This window comes from Danio aesculapii, chromosome 17, assembly GCF_903798145.1.
Source record: "Danio aesculapii chromosome 17, fDanAes4.1, whole genome shotgun sequence".
Taxonomy (NCBI): Eukaryota; Metazoa; Chordata; class Actinopteri; order Cypriniformes; family Danionidae; genus Danio; species Danio aesculapii.
The window spans coordinates 40068978-40088940 of NC_079451.1; the positions used below are offsets into that span (position 1 = coordinate 40068978).

A 19963-nucleotide genomic window follows, 5' to 3' on the forward strand; every position below is an offset into this window, starting at 1 on the left:
CATTATACTGTTCATTCCAACACAATCTCACGGCAATTCGTAACTTTTTGACTTAGTGGCTAATTCGTATGATCTAATTCGTACGATTTCGTACGATTTGCTCATCCCCCAATGACGGTTGGGTTTAGGGGTGGGGTTAGGTGCCACGCCTCCTTTTTAAAAATCGTACAATTTTGTACGAATGAACTCGTACAAATTCGTACGAATTAGCCACTAAACTGACAAAACGTAAAATACTTACGTTTTCTCGTGAGATCAGGCTGGTTCATTCAGGCACCCAATATAATAAACAAGCCACACTGCGGATCAGAAGTGTATGAAAGAAAGGCACACAGAGACGATGTTGTAGTTTTTTTATGCTTTTATTTTACCGATTAAAAGAAAATGCATTCGTTCAACATTAATTCAAATCAACATTCGGCTGGTTTACCCAATATCTGTCAGTTAAGTTTTTTCCAAAGGTTTTCCTTCTTTTATCGTGGAACCTCGAGATCACTTTTTTCTCATTAAAATCTTCCCACCTGGCATGTTCACACCTGTGCCAGAGTACTTCCTGTTTGCAGATGTACATATAAAATCCAATGCTGTGTGCTCACCGGAGACAAAAAAGTAGACAGAACACACCTGCCCAAATATTAAACATTTAAGATGGTAAAACCATTTTTGCAAAACAACAACGCTTATAAACTTTTTTTATCTCAATGTTCTTAAATAGAACCCGGACATGTGTTGCATAAAAGTATATACGTTGATATATGTATATATACGCATATGCAGGTTTATGTTGTCATCATATTTAACTCCCCATTAAGTTTATAAGGTAGCAGCGTGGTCTTAGCACTGCTGGTGCCCCATGATGGCCACTTCTTTATTGCAAACTGTCCTGATTTTAAACAAATGCACAACATTCGTACCACTTATAACTGGGGCCTTCTGGCCAGTCTCATAGAGACCATGTCTGTAACCCACGGTCGCCCCTGAAACTGAGTTGGCTTCCGAAGAATCAAGATCTTAAAACAATAATAATAACAATAATAAGGCCAAGTATCATTGCAAGTTAGGTTGTTTCCGTTTGAGTGACAGAAAACGAAAAGAAAAAGCCAAAGAAAACAAAACAAGAGCCGTTGGATCGTATGCATTCCGTTTGCATAGTTTTCTCTCTTTTTTTGACGATGAAATCCGAGATTGGACCTGCATTAGAAACTCGGACTGTTAGTTTTAACCAAAGGCTGGCGTGAGGTTGATCATCAGTAAGGTAGCTCTCGGAAAAAAGCTGTAAAACACTGACCTTCTCAGATGGGGTCATAGCAGCCCTCGTTCTCCTTACTACGAGATTGTGAAATGCATATAATGCTGTTGTTGTTGTTTTGGGAAAACAAAAAAGAAATTAAAAGAAAGAAACTGGGATCCGACTGAGTTGTAACAACCGACTGGCCAAATCGATCGAGATTAAAAACCTACATGGCTCAAGAATTTCATAGCAGGACCAGTCGAACGCTGATTCCAGGATCCCACCCCTGCCCCGACCAAACAGAAAAGAAGAAGAGAGTAAAAAAATAATTCATTTCATGCAGACATTTGGCCATTTTAGTTTTTAACTCCCCAGTGGAATGTTCCTAACACGTCTCATAGCAGCTTATAGGTCTGATAGAACCAACCTTGATTTTCAATAGTTAAATTACATTCACTCTTCACAGTGAAACAGGTGCATTGTAAGAGAGATCTAACGTTATTATGTTGACCAAAGCCACAGCACAGCTGCGGACCACCACTCAAGTCCAACCACCCCTCCCTCCCTCCGTTAGTACATTTATCTAATAGTAGTTGTCGTAATACGATAGTAGTAGTACATCTCGGCCCATCAGCCATTGGCCCTGCCCTCTGCCAGCATGCGGGCACTTCGAAAGAATGAAAGAGAGTCGTATCACCGTTATCTTTGGCAGCTGACAGAAGTTCAATCCAGTGATTTTGTTGAGAAGATTCTTCATTAATGCAAACTTTCATGGTGAGAGGCCTGAGCTATTGGACTCGTTTAATTTCCTCCACACGTCTAACAATAACCCTGAGAATGGCTGTTTCCTGTTCACTGCTGAGGAAGTGGTACGCTTTATACTGAACACACACCTCCTTCTCTGATGTATGCACGTTATCAACGATTACATGACACATTCGCATGCACACGTAAGATTGCAAAGAAAAATGAGAAACACTGACGGTTTTTGTCTTTGTAACGCTTTGTCGACCAGGAACGTACGAATGACATAGGCTTGAAATGAAAGCTATTGTGGGTTTTAGGCACGGTATGAATGCTTTCGCCATTTGTAACGTGTCGTACGCTGTCGTTCTACGCCATCTCTAGTCCTTCAGGAAAAACCAACGTACAAGCTCCGAATTAAGAACACACTCGTTTTGTTTTTTGGTGCTGGTACTAAGTAGAACGTTTCTAAATAAACAAAGAAGAGAGAGAATAAACAGAATCCCACTACTGGCACACATTTAAGAGCATTCTGACATGTTCGTTACAGCAAGTTTGGCACCAATGTCAACGCACCTGAAAACAGCATATTCAATCCGTGGTTTATTCAAAAAGGGAGCAAGTTTTACAGATCTGAAGCCGCCCTTTTTGCGTTCTGTGCCACCAACTACGGAAACCTGCCGTTTTCACCAATGTTGACATGGGTCCCACAATAGGTTGTAAACTTGTCAACATTTAGTCAAGCTGGATCTCTGCTTCGCATTTCTAAGGTGTCGAATCACGTCAACCCTTTGTGCACGTGCCAAGAGTTGTTCGATCTCATTGGTTAACTGCTTCAAATCTTTTTGGACCACAAATAATAATAATAATAATAATAATAAATCCTCACAAGATCATAAGGTCACCCCTCACTTGATTAGCTTGCATATAGAGATCGTTTTCATGCTGCAAAGGCTTGCTTTGGCTGTTTTTGTCAAAAGCGCAGATCTTCCGAAAAAGATTGGGGCGATGGCTTCCGTTTCGAACCTGCATTGGCTTCGGGTAGTCGATACCGCCAAAAAACAGGAAGTTCTGAGGCCTGACAGAGTAACAGTTAACGAGGCAACTTAACGGTTTTAAAAAGCACTCCGCTCTTTGATGATTCGCTTCGTTGTTCGAGCACGTGAAATAAAGATATGCTCAAGAAAGAGGGGATTCTGCAGAGCAAAAGCGCTGCCGCTTTTTTTATGAAGGCTTTAGTTTGACATTCACTTACTTCAGCTACGCAAGCAACCACGACTTCCTTCGACTGACTCTTTTTCTTAAAAAAATAAAGCAAACAGACAATATGTAAAATCAAAGAACAACACACGAGAACTTCAAATGCTAAACTATGGATAATTAGACACAGGAAGAAAATAAAAACCGGCAACTTCTTAAGCGCTTTCTTTTGGAAGAGCTCCAAAAACCTTGCCCATCGAGCACGCCAACCCTTTGAACGAAGCTTCAACAAAAGCTTTCAACTGGAAAAAGTACCGCAAGTGCAGGAATCCTGAGATATGGAACAAGCAAACGTCTGTCTGTCTCCCGCCATCTAATGTTTTAACAGATGAAATAATAAACCCCATGGCCCGGATTCAATCGCGTTCGGCCTTCGATTACGAGCCTTCGTTTTTCAGCGGACACACTTTGCGATTGGATCTGAGGCCAGAAACACATTGATGATGAAGTAAGGGGGAGTTCAAGGCAACTGTGACTCAAGAAGAACAATTAAAACTGAAGGAAAAGCTGATTGTTTTCACTCTCACCAAAATATAACCGTCATCTTCATCTTCCTTGTCATGTAACTTTTGCCTACCTGAGACAGACGGGAAGGATTTTTTAAAACAAAACAAAAAAGACACAAGAAAACAAGAACAAAACACCTATGGCTGGGCCCAGATATTGTGCTGCAGGGCGGTCAGCATGCAGGTGTCAAACACCAGACTGAAACCTCTACGATTGGTTTCACCAGCAGAGGCGCGTCTACTTCCAGGTTGAGAAAAACCAGCGGGATCTACGTCCCGAACACGTCGTTTCCACCAATCCTCACTTCAGAATAACAATCACACACGGATGAACAAAGAGGAAGGGTCGTAACTGCTGTGGATCAGCCCTGTCCCTTGGCTGGAAGACTAATCTCCCTATAAAAAGGTCAACGGTGAACATGGGATTTCGTCCTTGCAGAAGCCAAAGAGGATCAACTGAGAGTTTGAGGTAACTCCACACTTTCTAAGGGGGAAACCAACAAACAGACAAAAGCGAGAGAATGAACAACTCACTGTACAAGCTAGCTGTATAAAAGCCCCTCTCTACCATTCACTCAATTAGCTACTAAACCAATAGCCAACTATATTTTCCTAGTAATAAGCAGGATATATAGATATAGATATAAATATAGAGCTAATACTGATTAAACACAGCACATACAAAGGATTAAATTCACACTACAAAAACAAAAAAAAAAAATCAGAAAGTAATGAAAGGGGGGCAAAATAAAATGAGAAGGGCCCATTTAGTGAAAGATCACCAAGCACAGGGTTAGAGAGGGCGTTTGGTGCATCTACATGCCCGCGCTGAAACTCTGCATCTCGCGGTGGAAGTGCTGAGTGGGTTCGTTCAGGACTACGCTGTTGTCCATGGAGGGATGCCAGACGCGGCCCAGGCCCAGAGACACCTCCTTGACCAGATTGTGGACGGGGTCGCCCTCGATGTACACCGACTGGTCCGGGTCAAAGTCAATGCTCTCTTCGGACACCTCCAGGACTTTGAGGTTGGAGCCACGCAGACGAGAGATGGCCACTAGGTTGTGGGACCACACTGTGTAGCCTGTGAGGGAACAGAAATTCATTACCATGCTTGGTTTTAAAATACTCAAGTTTTTTTATTTGTGGCTGAAGGGGGTTGTCCCATGTTTCAATTACCATCAAAAAGATATTAAAACGTCTCCTTACCATGGATAATCAAGACAGTGAGGTGCAGACAGCGCCAGGTGAGCAGAACCAGCGGGTCCTCGTTGCGGTTGACGCTGAGGTCTGGAAATCCAGCATCATCCCTCATCAGGATGAAGTGAGTGAGGGTTTTGTGGTACTGCTGCGAGATCAGCTCAATGACCCCATCCGTCACCAGCGTGCTATAGCTGTCCAGGTGGATGCGTTCCAGAGGAACGCTAGGCTTCAGCACGCGCAGAAGATCCTGGCTGCACACGTCCATCCCCATGATGTAGACGCGCAGGTTGGTGCTGCGGCGGACCAGAGATTTCCAGTCATCCTCAGCCGCAGTACCATTCAAAGGCTTGACATCCAGAGCAGCGCCATTGAGCAGGAGGGAGAGGCGGTGGAGCGGTGCTCGGTCACCACAAGCCAGCAGACGGCACATGTCTGAGGTGAAGTCGCAGAAGTCTAAAGACAGAGAGTGCAGGTGAGAGAGGCGCTCAAGCTCCAGGGTGGAGATCAGGCTGGGCAGCTGGTTGTCCATCAGGCTGAGGTGCTGCAGGGAGCTGGTGCTGGGGTTGGAGAGGGAGGCCAGAGAGCAGGGGGTTACCACACCCAGCATGAATGCACACGACAGCCACTTCATCTGCCGGCTGTTGGACAGGATTTCTTCGAAGAGTTGCTGGATCCTAAAATAATCAGACGAAGATGTACACATTACATTGGACTGTAATGCTGCATCCCATTTCGCATACCATCCACCCAAAACAGTAGTATTATCACGATACTGGAATTTTGGTAGTGAAATTTTAAAATAGTCAATTTGAGCGTCTACTTAAACACAGATGACCGGCCATTGTGTTAACGTGCTCAACAGAAATGATAGTGATTGGACATGAAGGGTATCAGTTTATCGATGACCTTCTGGTCAACAGTTCTGCACTTCACTAATGTTTATTGAGCGCAAACACAGATACAGAGACACTAGAGCGTTTCAAAGCAGGGAAGATCAGCTAGTCTGTCTATGAGCTGACATGCAAACGATCTGCTGATGGATCAATTGATCTTTGTGGCTTTGAAATGCTATAGTGTCCGTGTATCTGTGTTTGCGCTCGATAAATATCGATGAAGTGCTGTGGACTGATGACCTTCACGGCCAATCACAGTCATTTCTGTTGAGCATGTGAACACAATGGCCAATCAACAGTGTTTAAGAACACGAAATTCCAGTATTGAGACAACACTACTAAATAGTATTCAAAAACAATAATCCGTACGATACAAGTAACTTGCAAAATGCTAATTTATCAGAAATGTAAAAATATATCATATTTATGTATGTCAAGGTGCAAACACGTAGACTTGAAAACACCACGAATGACTGAAAACTTCGACGTAAATTCAGATTCTTATTGGCTGTTGTCATTTTCCTCTTGTGTCTCCTAGCATTAGTATTTATTTTCAGCTTATAGTTCAGCTAACAGTGCCTACTGGAAAGGTGTTGCATAAAGAAAGCAAAGGCCTCATCTGATGGTCAGATTTGGATAAACAACCCATGCATACAGAATATACATGCCTGGCACAGAAAACTCATTTAATTAATTACACCTCCTTGCGATATGGATATTGCAAATCCGATTTGTTGTGCAGCCCTAGAAATGAGTATTCTAAAGTTACCCAGATGGTCTACTATTTCATGTAGAAATTTGAAGTTTAATCGGGCTATTATTGCCCATGTGAATGTAAATTTGATAAGAACTACAAACACAAGTAAAAAGTGTTAAACTACAAACATTGGCCATTAAGACTGACAGTTAAGTGGACAGGGTATGGGTGGCATAGGTAAAAATATTTGAATGATTCTTAATTAATGTCTAACCTTCTGGATTATATTTATTTTATGTTATGTTATTCTGTATGTTTAATCGGCAACAACACTGTGGACTTATAAAGATGTGTTTGATCATTGACCTAAATAATTATACAAAAACCTGAGGAGATTTTTCCTGATTACCTTGTTGCTGCATCTCCAATATGGTAAGAAATTAAATATAAAAATGAATGTGGATGATGTGGCGAGATGATTGACAGGGCATGATGTAAACAAAGAGCTTAGAATCAAGAGGCGACACTCAATAGAACGTTCCATTGCAACAGCATCGCCCAGCGATTACTCCATTCTGGAGTGAAAGCGATCGGCCGACCTTTGGATCTTATTGCTGTCGCGATGGCAAGCAGCTGCTTTGATTTTTATTTTATTCGTTTAAAAGCATCAAAGCCGAAATACAACCTGAAAGACGACAATACAAAACTTACAATCATACACTGGTGATTATCAGCACTTTTAATAGTTGATTTTACAGACTTATTGTTTAATATGTTAACCATACTTGTTTCCTTGAAACTGTCACTTTTAGGTGAAATTACTTTAAATTACTTTAATTTAATAGTTTACACACTGACATAATACATATTAATACTGACATGTTAAATTAAATTAGCATGACTTTCAAAATGGGATGTTGATAACAGATTAACCGTACTTTTTGTTGAAGTATTATATTATAATAGTACATAGTATTTTTTCCAGTGTTGTCTGTTAAAAAAAAAGACTAATAAAGTTATCTAAAAACATTTTCTCCAAATATATATATATATATATATATATATATATATATATATATATATATATATATATATATATATATATATATATATATATATATATATATATATATATATATATATATACACATGATTTTTAATGCTGTCATTAAAAACCATGGAGGCCATACAAACTACCAGATAATTTAGTTTTTGTTGTTTTTTTGTGTATACTCATTTTTGCTTCACCCTAATTTAAGTAAAAGAAAACAAACAAAAAAAACAGTAATTTAGTTATTTTGTTAACCTTACTTTTTTGTCATATGTGAAACAGATATTTTAGATATCAGATTTATTAAACTTAGTCTTGTCAACAGTTTGGAAACTGTCTGTTTTCATTGGGATATTGTTTTAAAATGTTACTTTTCAAAGGGGATGTACTCATTTTAACTCATATTTAACTCAATATTTTAATTCATTCTGTCTAATGTTAGTTATCTGTGCTGTTGTTCTATTGAAATTTTCATTCCAAAATGGCGGCAGCATGACACTAGCGGCATCTAGTGGCTGTTTCCCAAATAGCAACAGAGTGTCGCCTCTTAGTGATTCTATGCTCTTTGATGTAACTAAGCAACATAACGGTCTATTAATGAGGAAGTAGTATGTCCCAAATGTAGCATACTCTTGTTACACACTCAAATGTACATACTTATGGGACGTGATGTAAGAGAGTGCACCAAAACATGGCATAAGATCTGGTAATCTGCTTATGTGGGTGAAAGGTAAAATTAAAACATACTCTTTCATTTTCTTGCCCCCTTGGTCGACCTGGCTGAGGTAAGCGCTGTCCAAAATGCCATCATCCTGAAGAATGCATGTGTCCCCATACAGACTCAGCTTCTGGAGGTTTCTGAAGAGGGAAAGGTGAATCTATCAGTCTCATATCTTGCAAACTACAGGAAGTCAACTGATAAAAATCCTAATCTCATAATCTAACATGCAGAGTTTTCAAAGTTAAGTTTCTTTCTTTTTTATCATGATTGTTTTTTGTATGATTTTCTTGAATGATATTACTCATAAATGATGACTGTGTGAAAATGTAACCACATTAAATGGTTAAATTCTACAGAGAGGCAACCAACTAACTCCGACTACATCAGACAGACAATATTCAGCTCTTTTCACTTTTCAAACTATAGCCTATTGTTTAAACTGCAAGTGCTGCGCTAGGTGTCCTTCTAGTGCTTTACTGTTGTACATAAATAGAACAGCAGGTTACAATCAGCATCAGGAAACATCTATGAAGAGCATGAAACACAAAGCCGGTCTTGTTTAAACATGGTTTTGTAAGATTTTAAAGATTCAGTTAGAATTAACAACGCAGTAAGACTTGTTGGAGTTCAGCCAGCGGTTTTAACACCGACTCTTTAGAAAGTCCTAGTGTCCATTTGTATTACAAGTGCTTGTTTTTCCTATGAAACTTGCCAGAATATTTTCAAATGAACTAGCAAATATTAAATTCAACTATCATGTGTTGCTAGAAAATAGTCACTCAGTAGAGTCAAGTTCACATTGTAACAGGTAACAAGCTACAAACTGTCACTGAATAGCCATCTGCATATCTACAGTATCTAACCATCGATCACATCATCTTACTAACTACCTACCATCCATCTACCTACATACCAATCCACACATCCAACTATCTACCCATCTTCTTATCTTAATTTGTATCTACCAACCAACCAACCATCCATTAACCTATTGATCTACCCCTATATCCAGAACTTTATCCATCTACCCACCTAAATATCGATTTACCCATCCATGTATCAAACTATCTACTCTGTTCCAGTATACCACCAATCCATCCATCCAACAACTTAAAAAACACTTAAAAAACCTTTACATATACCTTAGAAATGGTATAACAAAATATTTTGGGGGGGTTTTAATACCTTGACTTTTCCAAACCCCAGTAAATCTTGAAATTGATTTTCATCCTATACCTACAACCTACTTACACGACAATCTATCTATCCATCCATGTATACCACTATCTACCAATCTTCATTCCAGTCTACCACTTATCCACCCATCAGCCAATTCAGGTACCCATCTCTCTATTTACCTATGGATTTACAGACAGAGAGAGACAGCTACCAACTATTTAATTCAATTCATGTTTATTTATATGGCCCTTTTACAATGTAGATTGTGTCAAAGCACCTTAATATAGTTCTAGTACTAAGCTTATTAGTTAGCTTTTTAAATGCAACTATAAATGGGCTATTTTAACCAACTGCATGTGACAAGTAAGCAATTATAAGAACCACGTTTAAAAAAAGCCATCAGTAAGAACTGGTACAGTATAAATATTAGACAATAGGTACTAGAATCTACAAAAGCTGTACTAAGTGTTGAAATATATACACACCATAACTACTTAACATGATTAAAAGTTAAACAACAAAAACTTTAAACTTTATATGAACGGATTCTCACTGGTTTAATGAGAAAACGTTATAAACTTAACATCTAAACACAACTCAATGGAACATCAGTGAATAAGTTGCTTGTCACTCATGACAATAACAATATGTGTTAGTGACGCTGAGACAGATACAAGTCACTTCAATATTGCCTACTGATTAAAATAAATACAGCAATATTACTTAAAGCAACTGAAATGTCAACTGGTTATGAGCTGATCGCAGTTCTGTTATGCACAAAAGCAGGCAGCCATGCGATGCTTCAGACACGAGCGTTACGTAATGCGCAGGGTTTGTTTATGGCTGCTGGTGCTGATTAAATGTAAGCAAAGCAGAGCCAGAAACGGAGGTGTAACGTTAACAACACCGACGCATGCAAAAAATAATCGTGTCCCAGCTCCATATAGCTTACCTGTTATTACGCAGACTGCCGAGCACACACAACACCTGATCCAAATATGTCACCATCGCATCTTTGGCGAACTGCGGGTCGCTCTCGACGGCGTCCACTCCGTGCTGCAGCGGGCTTAAGTAGCCGTCCACCGGGGCGAACTCCAGCTGCAGCTCCCGCACGAATGAACCGAATTTGCGCATGAGGAACTCCAGCCGCGGGGTATGGTCGGATCCAGAGCCGCCGCCGTTGGTTCCCCCGCCGATGCGCAGCTTGAGCTCCGTCCACAGCGCGGGGTAGAAGAGACACTCCCTCCAGCGGGTGCATACGGCCGAGGCCCGGAGCTTGTCTCGGTCTGACAGGAAGGAGAATATGTGGACGATAAGCTCGCTGGGTAACGCCAAGGCTCCGACGCTACTGCACAGAGCCATGGCAGGAGGGTGGGAAAAATGCAGTGAAGATTAATTAAAAAACGTTAACCGTTACACAACCCCGTGCCTCTCCTCTTCTCCTCTCCGCCCTGCTTACTGCGCTGAGTGAAAACAAACAACTGCGCGATCATGGGCTTTGCTTTCAATACTACTGGACTATTCCACTCTCGTCTTCCCGATAGGGGGCAGCGGGATATTTGTCAGGATGTAATGTTGTGGATGCTGAACGGCATTGAGATGTGAATTGTTTATACTGAATCGTACAAACTGTTGGATAAAACTAATGTGTTATAGTTTTAATATTACTGTGTATTTGTGTAGTATAGTTTCATGCAATTAAGCGGTTGCGGTGGTTCACTCCGAAAATGCCTTATTTTTGCCATACACCGACACGTAGAACGATGGCGCTGGAGTGCACTTGGAAATAGGTGACCCTGACCACAAAAACAGCGATAAGTGTCCACGTTTGGAAAGTTAGATTCTTGCATTATCTGAAAGCTGAATAAATACGTTTTCCATTGATGTATACTTCATTAGGATATGATAATATTTGGACGAGATTTGACAATGTAGAATCTTGAAAATCATCTGAAAGCTGAATAATTCAATTCATCTTTATTTTTTTAGTGCTTTTACTGTGTTAAAGCAGAATAAAAGCTCAATAAATGAATAATAAGCTATAAATAAGCTTTCTTTGATGTATACTTTGTTAGGATATTATAATATTTGGCCAAGTTTTGAAAATGTAGATTCTTGAAAATCATCTGAAAGCTGAACAAATAAGCGTTCATTGATATATGCTTTGTAAAGATATGATAAAAACTTAAATATTGATAAAATCACCTTTAAAATTGTCCAAATTATATTCTTAGCAGTGCACATTACTATACAAAATTTTAGATTTTTTATATTCATGGATGTGAATTTACAAAGTCTTCTTGGAACATGATGTTTAATTAATATTTTAATGATGTTGAGTATAAACTCAAAACTCATCATTTTGACCCATACAGTGTATTTGGGGCTATTGTCACATACATACATGCAATAGAAGGCTGGTTTTGTGGTCCAGGGTCACATATGGAAAAGAACTTGTGGAGACCTGAGAAGAATCAAATTAGTCGTAGTTTACTAAGCTACAGATAAACCCATAAAAATATGGATTAAAGAGTAGTTAACAACAAATTTACCATTGCGTTGCAGAACTAACCTCCACCTCCATATATATATATATATATATATATATATATATATATATATATATATATATATATATATATATATATATATATATATATATATAATAGTCTGACTCTAAAAAAAATAATAATAATTACTTGTAAGCAGCACTCCTAAAAAATAATGAAGCCAAAAGAGAGTTTTGGCATTTTGAGGCTCTCCAAAGAAATTTCAGTCAGCAGTTCTGTAAAAGAAAAAAAGAAAAAAAGGTTGTTCTTGTCCTCATTCTTCAGAGTTACAGTGTCTTGGTAAAAGTGTTACAAAATGCATAAGGAAAAAAGGAAAATATATGCATGAAACCACATATGGAAAAGGGTGGTGCATGATCTCACTTATAAGCATTACAAAAACAATACAAACACGTTTTACTAGAGTTGCAGACGAAATACAGCCATTCTTTTTATGATTTACCTTGATCTGGGTGAGGTCATGATAATTATTTCGTGTGTGAAATCTTTGTCAAAGATTAATCACAAAATGAGTCTCATGTTGGCAAGCATAATCTGACAGAGCTATAAATTACCCTATTATAGTTTAAGAGTTGTTATTATTGTACATAATAATATGAACACATTAAAGGATAAAAGAAAGAAAAGCTTAAAGAAAAAAGAAGCACACATGATGACGCTAAGCCCATAATACAATATCGCAAAACTTGTTTTAGGCCAAAAAGTCAAACTGGAACACTGGAACACTACAATCCCCAATGTTTATACGTTACATTATTTAACTTTTCTTTATTAATAGGGTGGCTGACAGGAGTACATTATTAAAACAAGTAATTAGAATTATGAAAAATACTAGGCAGAGTTCAACAGTAAGAAGAGTGTAACAAAATCTGGTGACAAAATCATTGGTTAATAATGTAAAAACATAATCTGCAAACAGAGAAACTATTTCAATTATTAAAACAATTATTACAGTATAACGAACTACGGTGAGCTCGATGCTGATGTTGTGATGCAAATACTTCAGTGAATAAGAAAGTTTATAAGACAGAAATAACATCATATTTGTTACTTTTATTACTGTACTTCTAAAACAACAAGATCAGTGTAGCTACCCCTGACAGAAATAAACCATGCTTTAATCATAGTAAATCTTGTAAACATATTTTTTGGCTGACTGATTAGCATTTACGGTGACACGGTGGCTCAGTGGTTAGCACTGTCACCTCACAGCAGGAAGGTTGCTGGTTCGAGCTCCGGCTGGGTCAGTTGGCATTCCTGTGTGGAGTTTGCATGTTCTCCCCATGTTCTCGTGGGTTTCCACTAGGTGCTCTGTTTTACCCTCAGTCCAAAGACATGCTCTATAGGGGAATTGAATATACTAAATTGGCCGTAGTGTATGTGTGTGAATGAGTGTGTATGGGTGTTTTCCAGTATTGGGTTGCAGCTGGAAGGGCATCCGCTTGTGTAAAACATATGTTGGATAAGTTGGTGGTTCATTCCGCTGTGGTGACGAATAAAGGGACAAAGCTGAAGGAAAATGAATGAATATTGTTCATATCTCCCCCTAGCTTTTAAATTTGCATTGAATTTTTGTTTAATAAAAAGTAAAACTTTTAAACGTTTTTTGACAGATTACCATCAGTATATTTAAAGTTTGACAACATATACCTTAAAAAATCTATGATTAGTAGAGCAAACTAAGCTTCATTTATGATTACCATGTTTTTACTGATTTTTTGTTTGTTTGTAGTAGTAATAGCTAATAAAATTAAACGTAAAGTAAACATTCTCATTTAACAGCTTCGAATAAAACTTCTCTTGATGTTAATTTGTATTAATGACAACGACTTATAAATTTTATCTGCGTGTTCGCGTATTCTAAAGAAATACAATCCAGCGACTTATTTACACGAGACTGTTTACATATGACGCCACTTCCGGGTTGGCGTTTCTAGGAGGAAGAGCTCGAAGAAAGCAACAGAAAAGGCAGGAGAAGACATGGCTGAACTGTCACTGTACCTCACAAACGTCAACGTGTCTCTAGGACAAACAATGGACACAGAGAAGGTAAAGACATTTCTACTAGTAGTAATTAACTTGCCGCTCATATTCGTACTCTATTTTGATCCAGACCACAGTCGAGAGGTGTCATTCTACTTCCTTGTTCGTAACATCTTTGTCTAGCGAGGAAACCTGTTATGCTTATTTATAAACACCACATTACGTTGTTTAAGGGTTTTATGTATTACAATATAACAATAAATTATAGCTCTTGTTATGTTTTTCTATAATATATAAATTACATGTTTATCTATCTGTACAGTTTTAAAGTCTGTCTGTCTGTCTGTCTGTTTATCTGTCTGTTTATCTATCTATCTATCTATCTATCTATCTATCTATCTATCTATCTATCTATCTATCTATCTATCTATCTATCTATCTATCTATCTATGTTAATCTCAAACACTGTAAAAAAAAAAAAAAAAAAAAAAGCAGGGTTCCGCACAATGCATTCATATTGTCTCAATACAAATCGATTAAGTTAGCAAATTTAAGTGGATTGCATATAAAATAATCACAAAAAACTCAAGATTTATGTTGTTTCAGCTAATTTTAAATACGTAGTTTGAACAAGCAAATGTCATTTTTTTCATTTATTTTTTCTTCTATCTGTACAATGATGTTACATTATAGAAGTATTTAACAGTGTAAATTATAAGTTTATGTATCTCCACGCTTTTCTTTTTCTTCATGTACAATTTATTTTAAATAACCAAATATTATACAAAAAGTAAAAACAAATATATATATATATAAGTATATAAAAGTTTATTTCTATCTGTCTAGCTATCTATCTTTCTATACGATAATAATAACATAAATAACATAAAGATGAATTACAAATGCATCCATCCATCCATCCATCCATCTACAGTAGTATCTACAGTTAAAATCACAATTATTAGTCCCCCTTTGATTTTTTTTTTTCTTTTTTAAATATTTCCCAAATTTAACAGAGCAAGGAAATTTTCACAGAATGTCTGATAATATTTTTTCTTCTGGAGAAAGTCTTATTTGTTTAATTTCAGCTAGAATAAAAGCAGTTTTTAATTTTTTAAAAACCATTTTAAGGTCAAAATTATTACCCCTTTAAGCAATATTTTTTTCAATAGTCTAAAGAACAAACCATCATTATACAATAACTTGCCTAATTCCCCTAACCTGCCTAGTTAACCTAATTAACCTAGTTAAGCCTTTAAATGTCACTTTAAGCTGTATAGAAGTGTCTTGAAAATATCTAGTCAAATATTATTGACTGTCATCATGGCACAGATAAAATAAATCAGTTATTAGAAATGAGTTATTAAAACTATTATGTTCAGAAATGTGTTAAAAAAAAATCATCTCCCCGTTAAACAGAAATTGGGGATAATAATTCAGGGGAGCCAATAATTCTGACTTTTACTGTATCTCTATACAATTATTTAAAATGTATATTGGGCTGCTTAATACAGTATATCGTTATCGAAATGTGTGTGTCCGCAATAGTCACATTGCAAGATATGCAATGTTAAGTTGGGATTATAGTTGATCAACAATTGGGTACACATGAGATTTGCAAGTCATTGCAGCGTATAACCATAACAGAGTGAAAGTTTATCATTTGCATGTGTTTTAAAGGCATTTCAAGAAAGTGTAAAACATTCGAGCCAATAACAGAACATTTGTAACTTTAATAAAAAAAATATTACTGATTTATTAATACAATGAAGATTATACAGTGTTATTTTACATTACTAAATTTCTGTATTTGAATACTGTTTGACTCTCCAGAAAACCATAAAGAACTGTTTATTTACTTTTTTCTTTGCTCTAGTGTAATTATTCTTGCAATTTAATTTTTATACATGATTCACACCCTTACAAAATCAATCAAATCAATCTTAATGAATGATTTTCCACAAATAGAGTTATTCAAGCCATCTGCTGAAATTGTTTTCATATCGCAATATATATTGCAGTAAAACAAAATATCGCAATGTCAGTTTTTCCAATATTGTACAGCCCTAATGTATATAATAATGATATTATAACAACAATATTTTATAACTATAAAATAGTACAATCTAATATACAATAGCTTAATATACAGTCTATCTGCATGTCTTTCTGTCTGGCTATCTGTCTACAGTAGTAAACATTTGAAGTGGATCAAAACCTTTGGTCAAAGTTAGACTATAACTAAATATTAAACTAAAACTATTCAACAAAATCTATTCTTGTCTTAAAAAACCTTTTTAAACTACATCAAATGTTGCGCACTATATAACACTAATCTGCTTGTTTAGACTTCAGCTGTGGTGAAAGAGTTTGAAAATGTGGAACTTGGAGATCTGGGAAAAAAACAGCCAAAGATTCCCCGCAGAACAATTTACTTTGCAAGCGGTGAAACAATGGAGGAATTCAGTACTGATGAAGAGGAGGAGGAGGAAGTAGTTGAGAAAAAGAACAGTCTAAGTACAGTGGATCCGGTGAGTGGCATCAGATTAGTAAATTTTAATGCATTTTCAGTTTTATCCTACTGTATGCTCATAAACAGTTTTCATCTTGCATCTTTGTAGTCCAAGTTGACCTGGGGTCCATATTTTTGGTTTCAAATGTGGAGAGTGGCGACCTCGACCGTCTCAGGTAATGAAACTTTTTCCAGTCTGTCACATTTGGCACTGCATAAATAGTCGAAAATGAATAATTCAACCAATATGTTTCAGTTTGCGACTATCTTGGAGAGAAAATGGCGTCGTTGCTGGGAATCACAACACCAAAATATCAGTATGCGATTGATGAATACTACAGGATGAAGAAGGAGGTTTGTATACCAGTTCATTAATTAGTACTTTATATATATAAAATAATACATTAAGTAGTATATATAAAATTACACTGTATTATGCTTTTACTTAAATTTTGTTTTGGGGGGGGGGGGGGGGGGGGGGGGGGGTGGGGGGGTACACCTTTATTGTATAGGACAGTAGAGAGTATTGACAGGAAAGCATGGGGAGCAGAGGGAGGGGAAGGAACGGCATAGAACCACGAGGCGAAATCGAACTCGGGTCGCCGTGAGCGCATGTGTTGACGCACTAACCACTACACCACTGGCGCCGACATATAATTTCTTTTAATGATTTAAAGACCTTTATCATCTTTAATATACAGTTGAAGTCAGAATTATTAAATATAAATATATATAAACATAAATATCTAGTCAAATATTATTTACTGTCATCATGGCAAAGATAAAATAAATCAGTTATTAGAAATGAGTTACTAAAACTATTATGTTTAGAAATGTGCTGAAAAAAAAAAATCTTCTCTCCGTTAAACAGAAATTGGGGACAAAAATAAACAGGGGGGCTAATATTTCTGACTTCAACTGTATGCACAGTGACTAATATGTCAGCACAATATTAAAAAAAATCGGATATTGTGATGCTTTGTTTTTCTGCAATACATTGCAACATGAATACAGTTTAAATAGCTCTATTGAGTACAAATTCAGGTTCAAAAATTGAATAATCAAATGTAAAAAAGTACAGCATAGTCTTCATTGTATAGTTAATTAAAATAAGTTTAGTGCTACAAACGGTACAACTACTTGTGCCTGAATGATTTAAACTCTCATATGACATGCTCATACAGTCACAGGCCTTAAAGGCGCATGCAAATTATAAATGTTTGCTTCATTATGGTAAAAATCTTCAGTGACTCCACAAATCTCATGTTCTGATTCGTGGCTAAAAGTTTAGAATTTTTATCATGTATTAACGTTAAAAATGGTATCTAATTAGTGTATGCATTTGTTTGTTGTTTTTAATTGTATATTTATTAATGAAATGCTCTTGCCATGAAAATAGCCTTTGATGCTGACATGGCATTATAAAAAATTTCATCATCATCATCATCTGAACCATGGCTCCTGGTCAACTATAATCCCAATTCAACATTGCAGATCCTTCGATGTGACTATTGCGACTGCACACATTGCGATATCGATGCTAAATCGCTAACGTTAGTTACTAATACTACATGAGGCTTTGGCCCCTAATCATGTGTAATCCGCAGGAGGATGAAGAAGAAGAGGAGAACCGTCTCTCTGAAGAAGCAGAGCGACGTTTTGATGAGCAACACAATCAGGAGAACCAACAACCAAAGACGGAGCAACCAGAAGCCACTGCGTCTTTTGTGAACGTGACCTTTGAACTGGAGCAGGAATCCCATGCCACCCCTGATGCTGCGAATAAAGTGCCTGCACCGATTCCCTCCTAAAAACCAGAGCGTGTTTCATGCTTCCACCATATTTACTGTAGACTAAAGGCGTGCTAGATTTCTTTTTTGTGGGACGAATCTCATGAAGTTGAACATGAAGGTAACCTGTCGTTTCTGCATAGCTGACAATGGCTCTGCTTTTGAACGCAGAACTATTTGAATAATTGTTTTATGAAGCCATACATAAAAACATCTCTTAGTCAATACAACAATTCACTGTACAACAATTGTAAACACTTTAAAACCTGCTAACACTACAACAACTGCATGACTATTGTCAATCAATCTAGATAAAGATGCTGTCAGATTAGTCTTAAAGGGGACCTATTATGTAAAAATCACTTTTATAAGGGGTTAAAGCACAGTTGTGTGGCAACAGTGTGCAAATATAATCAGCCTCTAATGGTAAAAAATAGTTAATTCTATTTTTAATAATCACGTTTGATGAAACCAGTGTGCAGAAACACTTTGACTGACATTATTCCTTTGTACATGTCATCAGAAGGGGAAAGCTCCGCCCATTAGTGATAATTTCTCCCTCATTAGCATAAACAGCCTTGAGCGGGAAGCAGGCATCCTTAGTTCTGTTTTAAATCTGCCACTATGCTAAAGCATAAGCGTTTGTAACTCCGCCCTCTTTTGAAAAGAGCACAACCTCATTTGAATTTAAAGCAACAGTCACCAAAATATTTTGGATCAAAGCCTAATGGTGTGTTCACACCAGACCTGGATGAAGGGCCAAGTATGAGTGATTTACATGTTAAGTCAATGCAAAGACGCGAATAGACGTCCTGCGGCGCAATTCGTGGGAATGAAGCGGTGCAGTGTTTAGTGTTTGACGCGCTAATCGCTCGAGTTGGATAATTTGAACTTCAGTGGACATTCACGCCATGTTAAACGGAGCAGACGTGCACTTTTACGACAGTTTGGTGGTCAACAAATGCATTAGCGAAGAAATATATCCAGATAATGCTTGAAACCTCTACTTTTAAATGAACCAAGTGCACTTGAAAACAAAAGTTTTTTGGTTCTGTAATCTGTATGAAACGAACATGACAAAGAGTCTGGGTTATTTCTGAGATTTGCCATCAAGTTCAAGAAGTGAATTACTTCAGAAGAGCAACACGGTCAGTCGATCATTATCCAGAGGATGATGATGTGTAGAACAGCCATAAATGAGGCTGGTGTTGTGATCTTGTTCCTTTGGAATGCACATGCGCATTGGCTTGGGCAACCTAAAAAATATACAGATTTTGTTTGATTTGGACGTTTAGAAATGAAACTTATGAGAAAGTTGATGTTTAGGTTGTTGTTTAGTTGATGTTTTGGTGATTCTATATCTGTATCGTAATCGTAAGCTTGGCAAACAGTTTTGAAGAATCTGATGTTTCCCCATTCAGACGGAATGCTTCAGCATACTGCCTGAGAGGCATTTCAAAGATAGCGGCCGAGTGAAATGACTTGCCTTAAAGGGACTTCGTTATGATGTAGTGCCTGTTGTTGGTGTCCCAAGGGGAAATCCTGACACCAGGCAACAGCTCATCAAACTGGGCTCAGCTCAGTCCAAAGCACCGCTAAAAGCTTCCATCATCCGGGTATAGTTTC

At 37.4% G+C, this 19963-nt stretch overlaps 2 protein-coding genes across 2 annotated transcripts in view; one reads left to right on the forward strand and one right to left on the reverse strand.

Moving 5' to 3' along the window:
- Window positions 1-351: 351 nt before the first annotated feature.
- Window positions 352-11001, reverse strand: LOC130244281 (F-box only protein 33). The gene is made up of 4 exons (XM_056476634.1): window positions 10435-11001; window positions 8330-8440; window positions 4948-5615; window positions 352-4822 (listed from the first exon to the last, which is right to left on the reverse strand). Exons 1-4 carry the CDS (start codon window positions 10842-10844, stop codon window positions 4557-4559), a joined length of 1455 nt encoding a protein of 484 aa, XP_056332609.1. The 5' UTR covers window positions 10845-11001; the 3' UTR covers window positions 352-4556.
- A 2964-nt stretch (window positions 11002-13965) lies between these two features.
- fam177a1 (family with sequence similarity 177 member A1) overlaps window positions 13966-19963 on the forward strand; it is a 7355-nt gene continuing 1357 nt past the window's right edge. The window contains exons 1-5 of the mRNA XM_056476486.1: window positions 13966-14101; window positions 16384-16566; window positions 16657-16723; window positions 16804-16901; window positions 18155-19963. The exon at window positions 18155-19963 is cut by the window's right edge and continues 1357 nt beyond it. Of these exons, the coding sequence (XP_056332461.1) occupies window positions 14033-14101; window positions 16384-16566; window positions 16657-16723; window positions 16804-16901; window positions 18155-18358 (621 nt within the window). The 5' untranslated portion in view covers window positions 13966-14032 and the 3' untranslated portion in view covers window positions 18359-19963. The remainder of the gene's footprint in view (window positions 14102-16383; window positions 16567-16656; window positions 16724-16803; window positions 16902-18154) is intronic.

Coding starts and splice junctions, on each gene's coding strand:
- LOC130244281 (XM_056476634.1), bottom strand. CDS start 10,844: ATGGCTCTGTGCAGTAGCGTCGGAGCCTTGGCGTTACCCAGCGAGCTT. Junction 8,441..10,434: donor GGCAGTCTGCGTAATAACAG/GTAAGCTATATG, acceptor TTCCCTCTTCAG/AAACCTCCAGAAGCTGAGTC. Junction 4,823..4,947: donor CACTGTCTTGATTATCCATG/GTAAGGAGACGT, acceptor GTTCCCTCACAG/GCTACACAGTGTGGTCCCAC.